Below are 9,851 nucleotides of genomic sequence, written 5' to 3'. Positions count from 1 at the left end.
TAAAAGCAAAATGCAGGTTAAGTGCTCAAGTTGGAGCTCTTTGATAGTTGAAGAGAAGTGGCCAGAGGAAGCCCAACATTGAGATTTAGGCTTCGTTTGGGACTGCTTTTTTCCTTCTTCTTAAAGCAGCTTTTTAGTACAAAAATTTAAATTTTTGTACTAAAAAACTATTTTAAGAAGCAATAAGAAAGCCATTCCTAACGAAGCCTTAAATTAGTTAAAGAGTATATAAGAAAATTCAGCAGAAAAAACAAGAATAAATCACAATGAAAAATAAATTAACAATCAATGCAATATTAGTTAAAGAGTGAAAATTTTGGAATCAGCACTCAATTGGATCGAGTTTTATATGTAGCATACAATCAGATCTTACATTAAACATAGCTTGCTTTCCGCACAAAACTGGCAAAAAGAAACTTATTTAAAGAGCTTAAGGATAGAAAATAAAAGCCTGGATCCTTTATTGTTTTACTGGATAATAGATATACTGGAAAAAGATCACGAAGATCTATATACTGCTATTTGAGACTTCTTCCATCTCACAAGAGATCTGAGAAACACCATGACCTATATAGTACAATATTTTAAGGAAAAAATCAATTAAAATAGCCTTTGAATCATTACAAGAAAGTAGGATGAATAAAGATATGCTGCAAGTCTTTAAGTTTACCTCAGATGGATCTTTCAATGAGAAATGGGCATAAGTTTCTTTAGGAACTGAAGAAACCAAAATACCATAACCCCTGTTACTTTCTCTTAAGACCTGTAAGAAGTCATTGTGATGTATCTATTTTTATTTTGATATCTTCAAATACAAAACATCAAAATCAACTACTATTTTAACTTTACTGAAACTAATGGAATAGAACACTTCAAAAAATTTAAAACTGCTTGATCCTAAATTGGATGTGTAAAATCTTTCATGATGGAAATATATATATGCTAAATTGGATGTCTAAAGAAGATGATTGTGATTTCGATGCATAAAAGCTTTTGAATCTCTTGAAATTATATGCATTTTTTGTTGATGGTGATTAAAATATATTTGATGATTTTGATGGGGCTGTTTGTTAGCACCCAGGATTTGATTTAAGTAGGATTTCGTAAATCCAGATTTAAGAAATCCTGGGAGGCCTAAATCATGAAAACTGTTTGGTAACATTCATGATAAATCCTATTAAATCCCGCGTAACTGTTTGGCTATAAAGAGGATTTAACGAGCGGACTCTTCCTCGGGAGGCGATGGATTTCGTAAATCCGGCAAAAATTAGGATTTTGGAAATCCGGGATTTAGCACGAAAAGACGGAATTTTACGTCTACAGCGGTTTTCATTTGCCGTGAGATTTGATTTTACATTTTAGGCCGTTTGGCTGGATTTCGCTCAAATCCGGCCTAAATCTTGCTACCAAAGAGCCCCTTAAGAAGGCTTTTATATGACTAGTTAACCTTGAATCCTACTCAATCTCAATAAACCACAAGTACAAATATTCTATTTACCTTGAATGCATCCTCATCAGTACGATCATCTCCAATATATATAGGAAGCATGGCCCCGCGATCATTTAGTCCTAAAGATTCAAGCATGAATTCTACAGCATCCCCTTTATTCCAGTTAATTATTGGGCGAATTTCTAAAACCTGCACCACAACAACTATTAAATAAAATATTACAATTTGCAAAGCCATGAAGCATATGCAATACAAAACATAGCACCTTAGCCATTTGGGAGATTCTTAGGTTAGTGTAGCTCATTTAATTTTAATGCAATCTGTAAGGTTAGTATTCTGGCTTCATATAGTTCTGTCTTAGAATTATAGCATTATCAATACAGAGCAATACATAGCAAAATAATGATCAAATATGCAAAAATTGTGAGTGTTATTTACCTTCATCCCATAAGTTTGCTCCAGACGAGGATAGTTCTTGAGAATGTCATGAACACACTGAGCAATCACAGTCCAACTCTGCAACGGTAACCAAAAAAGAAAAACCTCATAAATGTTTATGAAAGGAAATTTAAGTAAAAGTGTAAACTTTGAAGTATTTGGGATATACATTCTCGTCTACTAGACGGTAATGCACAGAAAGGCAGAACTTATTGTTCTCAATTTTTGAGCCTTTAATATCCTTTGTTTTCTCGATGAGAGATCTGAAAACCTGTTCAGAGAAATTGGTTTAATTTTATGATGAAATAATTTTTAGAAACATCAATAGAAGACCTGAATAGTAAGTACCTCATCAATCATGGGTAAAAACTCTCTTGCAGTTTGAAACAAGTTTGCAGTGCTGACCTGCAGAAAATACTTAAGACAATATATTTACAACCGAAGCAAACTATAGAAATAGATATCTAAATTTATTGGTTGTGTCTGATCTTGTTCTTCTTTTTAATGTTGTGGTGGTCTTAAGAAAACAAAGCAAATATTTAGCATTTTATTAATGGTGATTCACCAGCTCATCAGTAGGACTAATGCAATTGTGATTTGTAGCGATAGATTCAGAATATTTGACTGGGCCAACCAAGTCCAGACCATGACTGCCAACATAGTACAGTTCTTTCAACCCAACAAATTCGTAAACCTGTGAAGTAAGATAATCAGAATTGATCGGAAGTACTTTCTAAGTAGAGAAACTATAATATTGAGGTTATTATCTATAAAATGCACCTTGTGATTAATAAAAATTATTAAGAAGTTAGTACCTTATCACGACTTCTCCCACTAATAATGGCAGTAGGAAAATACTTGGCGACATGTTTAACTGCAGTGCGCATCTATAATCAAGCAATAATAATAATAATTAATAATTAATACTTCCTTTTTCGTAATAATCTAAGAAACATTACTTACAGCACTCGACATGAATGCAAGATCAGGATTGTCCACAATAGGGGAAAGAGTTCCATCATAGTCCATGAAGAGAGCTATCTTCTTATCCTTAGCATAGTTTGTGATCTGTTCAAACGATGTCAGAGCTGAAGGATACTTGCTCTGCAAAAGAAATGCTACCTTGGTTGATTAAAATCATTTAGAACTAATTACATGAACAAAAAGGGTTAATTAAGTAATCACCATCCAATTTCGATAAACTGCATCAGCTTCCTCAAAAGCAGCATCAAAGATGATATCTTTACTAACTTTTTTGCAAGGAGGAGAAGACGATTTCATGGCATCGAGGCAGTCATTAATAGGCTTTCTCCTTGGAATTGTTAAGTAGGAAGTAGAAGAAAACGTTGCAGATGGTGGTGAGTAAGGTGACAAACTAGAAGACATTCCCAACCTGGACTGACTTGCACGCACTTGATCAGTGAGAACTGGAGAATTGTGGCTCTGCTTCAGATCCTTTAATTGTGATGTCCAATATTCCAAAAGTAAAGGAACTTGTTATTTTATTCTTTAGCGTGTTGGTGATCAACTACCCAACCATTTTGTCAATGAAGAACCACTTGTTTAGAGTCTTCTTATCACTGCAGTTAGGGGTGCAGTCCATTAAGTACACATTTTCCTGTAAACTGATGGTTTATCTATTTTTAGAAGACAGCCATAAAGCGAAAATTAAGCACTGGAAAGCAGAAGAAAACAAACTATAACAGCTCACACCTTCTCATCATCAGAAAAATAAACCATTTAAATCAAATATTAGAATGAGGAACTTGCCCTGCTTAAGACTCAAATGAAACTTTTTTCCTTCAACGGGAAGATTACCAGACGCTTCCAAAGTCTGCAGAAAGTGCAAAGTTTGAACTGATAAGATCTCTACCTAGGACTAAGGTGGAGAGACAAGCGACTTAAATACAGGCCAAATAAAGCGGCTTAGCCCTGGACCTCGCAAGAATCCAGCATCTAGAAAGCTTCAAGGCTTCTCTATGAGTAAAAAATTATTATCTCAGACAAGCATATCTAGAATTACGTGTGCATGGTTGATCTATTATTTTATACTATTTCTGGACATGATATTAAAAATTATTTTGAATATTACAACTTTATTATTTTTTTAAAAATATAACATTACCAACTTTGCTTACAAAATGTAACTTTCTTGCAAAAATTTTTTTAAAAAAATAATAAAAAATAGTAAACAAATGTAACAATAATTATAATTTGAAAAATAAAATAGTGAAAAAACTATCCTAAAAAATCTCACAGTATTAGTAATGCTCGATACATAAATCATATAACCATTAGTACAACTAAGTATAATATAATAAAATTTTCTCCTTAGGTTAAATTATATGCTGTGTTTTTTAATTTTTTTTTTTAATTCATACCCTCACTTTATGTCATGATCCCATCACTCTATGCAACAACCTATCTTATAAATATTAAATTAAATAAATTTCATTGTCTTCTAGGAGAAATTATATATTTCTTGGCTTACAGCACAAAAAACATCATGGTCAGAGCTGAATTAAAAAAATATATAATTATATTTAAGCTTCATTTGGAACGACTTTTTTATTGCTTCTTAAAACAATTTTTTAAAAAATAATTAAAAAAGTCGTCCCAAACGAAACCTTAATTGCAAAATTGAGGTCTTTTCGATTGCTCTAAGTTCAAAAACATGACTTGTTAAAATGTACAAATTTTCCCAAAAAAAAAAAAAATGTACAAATTGTTAGATTCCATCATTTTTATTAGATGTAGTAGAAAAGTTGACGACTTAAAATATGCAATACTTCAATTTAGTTGATTCCATTATTTTTATTGAATGCAGTAGAAATTAATAGTTAAATTTTATTTAGGAGTTAGGACAATTTTTTTACTATTTTTAAAATAATTTTCTAGCATAAAAAATTTTATATTAAAAATTTACTTTAAAAAATAATAATAAAATTATCTCAAAATGACATTAGTTTAAGTTTCATAAACAGTTTTGGAGCATTTGAAAGTCAATAACTCTGTTTTCACAAGAAAAATAAATTTATTTTTTTTTTTTTAATATTATTATCTAGAAGTAATTAAACGAGCCTTGATTTATAAACAAAGAAAATATATAGAACAGACCTTTTAATATGCCAATATACTATTTCTGCAAGACAAAAAGAATAAATATATAGGCCTAAGCTCCAACCCAATTTCTCTTTTAAAATGAGAGAATTTATGCTAAGGGCTTATTTGACATGGATGTAATATTTTATAAAGTGGGATGAAGAAAAAATTTGCTTTTTATGATTATTAAAAGTAACTTTTCACTAAATTTTTAAAAAGTAGCAGCTAGAAATTGATATCCAAATAATTTGTGATTGTCATAATGAAAAGACAAACAGTCGAAAAGTTGTTCGAAATAATCTCTAAGTTTCGTTTGAAACGGCTTTCTTATTTTTTTTAAGGCAGCTTTCTAGCAAAAAATTAAAATTTTCTACTAAAAACTATTTTAAGAAAACAGTACCATAACAAAACTAAGATTTCATTTGGGACGATTTTTATTATTTTTTTAAAGAATTTTTTAGTATAAAAAAACTATTTTAAGAAGTAAAAAAATTGTCTCAAAAGAAGCCTAAATTTTTGGTGAAGAAGCTCAGATTAACATAAAGGAATTGGTCCAAGCTATTTAAATAATCTCAAACCTGAATAACTGGACGCAGCACATAGCACAGCACAATATAAAGCTGGCCAATGCCTCTGTTAACTTCATCGAAGGCCAAAAACAACACGAACAAAGACGAAACTTAATACTTGGCGGATGGGGACCGGCACGTGGGCAGTAGCTCATAAAATACCTTTAAAATAATAAATAAATGGTAAACTTTTGCAATGTCCCCCAAGTCCAAGGAATTCAGAATTTTTTTTTTTTTTTTTTTTTTTTTTTTTTTTTTTTTACATTTAGGCAATTAAATCAAATTCACAAGCACACAAATTTTGAACCCAAAACCTTTTATTTTTTAACCAAAATTCTCAACCAATAGGTAATATGAGCTACATAATTTTTAAAATAATAGAAACAAACAATTAAAGTCATTTTTAATTTGAACTAAATTTTAATTTCAGCAATTCAATTTGATTTTTAATGAATTAAAATAATAATTAATATCACCTTAAGTAACATACAATAAAAAAATAAAATAAAAATATTAAAATTTTTAATTTTTCCCTAAGGAATAGATAATATTTATGTTGATTTTTCTATCATTTATTTGTTTAAAATTTAATATTTATAAAATTAAATTATGATATAACTTATCATTTAATTGTTTTAGTAAAAATAAAAATCAAGTTATTATAAGAATAATTGATATTTAAAAAACTAACTCAAATAAATTAAGTTTTCAGAATTTATTCAAATAATATACAGTTATACACCCCTTGTCCAAGAGATTAGCTCAATTAAAAGATCATGAAATATCATATCATAGAGCAGCCTGTCCATTGTTTGCCTGAAAATAATTTTGTTCATGATTTATTTTTTTGCGTTTCATCTGCTAGGATTTTCCCCCCTTCGCTAGGGCTTTGCCCTAGCCATTCTTCGCCTGGCTTCGCTTCCGTCCTTACTTTCATGACAAACAAGAGGTTGGATCCAGGCTTCTTTGCGGGTAAGAGCTCCAAATCCTTTAAAGACGCTTTGTCTGGCTCCGTCGATGACAATGCTTTTCCGGATCTTCGCGTTTCTACGATTCGCGGTATGCCTGCTTTATGGTTTTCAGAGGATGAATTTATGTATCTTGCTAAACCTTTCGAATTTGCGCTGGTGTGGAAGTTTCCCCTTAAACGTCCGGCTTTGGATGCAATCCGTAGATTTTTTTTCAACCTTAAGTTATCCGGTGATTTTTCCGTTACCTTGCTGGATCAATCTAATGTTTTGATAAAGTTATCAAACGACCTGGATTATGGTAGCGTTTTCGCTCATCGTTCATATTTCGTCTATGGCTATTTCATGAAAATTATTAAGTGGTCGCCTACTCTGGACCTTTCGGAAGAGTCGCCTGTCGTCCCTGTGTGGATTTCGTTTCCGGGTTTGCGACCTCACCTCTTCTCTTCTCGTATACTATTTGACCTGGGTTCTGTTTTTGGTCGGCCGATCCATACCGATAATGCGACGGCTGTGGGATCGCGTCCCTCAGTCGCGCGCATTCTTGTTGAACTTGACATTTCCAAAAACTATCCTGATTCTCTTTGGTTGGGACCGGAAAAACTAGGGTATGTGCAAAAGGTAGTTCTTGAAGGTTTGCCCAATTTTTGTCAACATTGCAAAGTTGTGGGACACAAAAAGTCTGAATGTTCTAAGTTATTTCCTAATTTACGTCCTGTGGATCCCTCGGCTCCGTCGCAGCTAATTTTTGTGTCTAATCCTTTACCAAATTCTAATATTCCTGTTATCTCTTCTATCCCCAATGCTCCTTTGTGTGTGGATGTTTCGGATAATGGTGATGTTATTCCGGCTGCGGGTGATTTGAATAGTGATTTTGATATTAATGTTGTGAAGGGTGTTGTTTGACCCTCTGTTGAAGCCCCGGTTTCTTCCCCTACTGTCTTGGGTTCCCCTATCCCGTTGGTGAATTCTGGTGGTTTGGGGGTTAATGTGATATATGAATTTGGTGCTGGGGTTTTCTCGGCCCCTGTGGGTAATGCAGTGGTAGTTTGCCCTGATTTGCCGGTTTCTGATGCTTTGGCTGACTCGTCGCCTGATTGGTTGGATCGTAGGTGCGATGATTTACTTCACGGGCGAGGTCTCTGGTTCAAGTCCAGGATGGCCCAGCTGCGCCAGGGAAAAGAATAGAAGAAGCATCTGACTCTTTCATGCATGCTTCACTCGGCTCGGGGGGATATAGCTCAGTTGGTAGAGCTCCGCTCTTGCAATTGGGTCGTTGCGATTACGGGTTGGATGTCTAATTGTCCAGGCGGTAATGATAGTATCTTGTACCTGAACCGGTGGCTCACTTTTTCTAAGGAATGGGGAAGAGGACCGAAACATGCCACTGAAAGACTCTACTGAGACAAAAAGATGGGCTGTCAAGAACGTAGAGGAGGTAGGATGGGCAGTTGGTCAGATCTAGTATGGATCGTACATGGACGATAGTTGGAGTCGGCGGCTCTCCTAGGGTTCCCTCATCTGGGATCCCTAGGAAAGAGGATCAAGTTGGCCCTTTCTTCGAATAAAGTCTGTAATGTGGAGAATAATTTGGTTAACAATACGATTTGTTCGAATAATCTAATGGATGTCACAGTAAACTTGGTAGATATGCAGAATATGTTTCAGCGGTTGGGTAATAATCCTGGATCCGACATTAATAACCATGTGGATTGGTTACATGGTTCATTTGAATTTGAATCTGGATCGGAATTTTCGGATTGCGGTTTGGCTGATCCAAATTTTTTCGGTGGTTCCGACCCTGGTAATGATTTTACCTTGGTGCGGGATAGACCTGTTGCTTCTCGTGGGAGCGGGAGATTTCGCGGGAGGGGCCGCAGAAAGAGATAATTCCTTTTTACTATTTCTTCTCTTCCTCTTATTGCTTCGGTATGAATTTCTGATATTTTGATCGGATTTTTGAGGCAATGATGTGGCTGGGGCTCGTGTCCTTGTGGCCGAGCTGGTAGCAACCTTCGGTGTTCTTCGATGAATTTAGCTGGATTGGGCGCTATGAATCAAAAGATTTCGAGAGTGAAGTTTGCATATATGATGGGTATTTAAGTTTAGATTGAATTCGGTTAAAAAAATTTTTAAAAAAATTTTGCAAGGTGAGTGATTTGTTATTTTTAAAGTAAAAAACAATTTTTTGTGACTGATTTTTAAAGTTTTTTAATTATTTTATCAAGATGTCCAAACGCAATTTTTCCTTAGAAAAACCCTTTGGCTGTGAAAACCTTTGCATAATAATTATTATTTTTAAGCTTTTGAAGCTTTAATTTAATTCTGATCATTTTGAATTAAGTTATAATCAGAAACTATTTAATATTTTTATTTCAATTATTGTCGGTTGTTAAATTTTTTTGAGACAACTAAATTTTTTTTCCTAAAATAGCTCAAAGTTTTCACTAAAATTTTATGAATGGTAAATGAATTTAATATTATTTTATAGTAAAGAAACTAAAATTAAAAATAAAACTGGAAAAACTCTTATTATAAATAACTTTGATGCTTTAGATTATGGAATTTTAGAAGAAGGAATATTAAATCACCCCTAAAGCTCAAGAATCTCATAGTAGTAAAATGAAGCAATATCACATTAAGTGGGATCAGCCCAGCATCAAAATTACAAATCAAAAAGAAAAATCAGATGATAAGAGTGATATTAAGAAAATGAGTTAGAGAACATGTATGATGACTTCAATTTATTTAAAAAGAAATGTGCTAGCCAAAAAATGAATCTTGCTAGTTTAAAAGAAGATCATGATACTATGTTAATTGATTTAGATTATGACTTCGTTTGGGACGGCTTTCTTACTTCTTCTTAAAGCAATTTTTTAATAAAAAAATTTATAATTTTGTACTATAAATCTACTTTAAGAAGTAGTAAGAAAGCCATCTCAAACCAAACTCGAAAAAGAATACAATCTATTGTAAGAAGAATTACTTTCTCTCAAATACTAAAAATTAATTTGTCACATTTATATATATTTTGATTATAAATCAAATTTAAGAAAGTTTGATCGATGCAAAACAAAAATAAAAAATAGTATTATTATTATATTCATTTATTGAAAAATCATTCAGCGTGTTTAATAAAAGAAAGTTAATAATGGAATATTCCACTCGTGCTACCTTTAATAAATCTGATCATAATCAAGATCCTACTATGAAAAATGGCACAGGTAACAAGATTAATGAAGATATAGAAAATCTCAAGCTAAATGAAAAAAGGTTGTTGAAAACACTCCCAAGGAATGAAAGTGTATATCCAGCCATCTGAAG

At 32.7% G+C, this 9,851-nt stretch overlaps 1 protein-coding gene across 1 annotated transcript; it reads right to left on the bottom strand.

The window, feature by feature from the left end:
* Nucleotides 1-410: 410 nt before the first annotated feature.
* LOC110093750 (trehalose-phosphate phosphatase A-like) lies at nt 411-3,497 on the bottom strand. The gene is made up of 10 exons (XM_028698245.1): nt 3,074-3,497; nt 2,852-2,992; nt 2,704-2,775; nt 2,454-2,582; nt 2,237-2,293; nt 2,058-2,159; nt 1,889-1,966; nt 1,499-1,639; nt 671-763; nt 411-567 (listed from the first exon to the last, which is right to left on the bottom strand). Exons 1-10 carry the CDS (start codon nt 3,272-3,274, stop codon nt 499-501), a joined length of 1,083 nt encoding a protein of 360 aa, XP_028554078.1. The 5' UTR covers nt 3,275-3,497; the 3' UTR covers nt 411-498.
* Between the last annotated feature and the right edge of the window lie 6,354 nt (nt 3,498-9,851).

Source organism: Dendrobium catenatum, unplaced genomic scaffold (genome assembly GCF_001605985.2).
Source record: "Dendrobium catenatum unplaced genomic scaffold, ASM160598v2 fragScaff_scaffold_1056, whole genome shotgun sequence".
NCBI classification, from domain to species: Eukaryota; Viridiplantae; Streptophyta; class Magnoliopsida; order Asparagales; family Orchidaceae; genus Dendrobium; species Dendrobium catenatum.
This window is presented reverse-complemented; position numbering and strand designations above follow the sequence as displayed.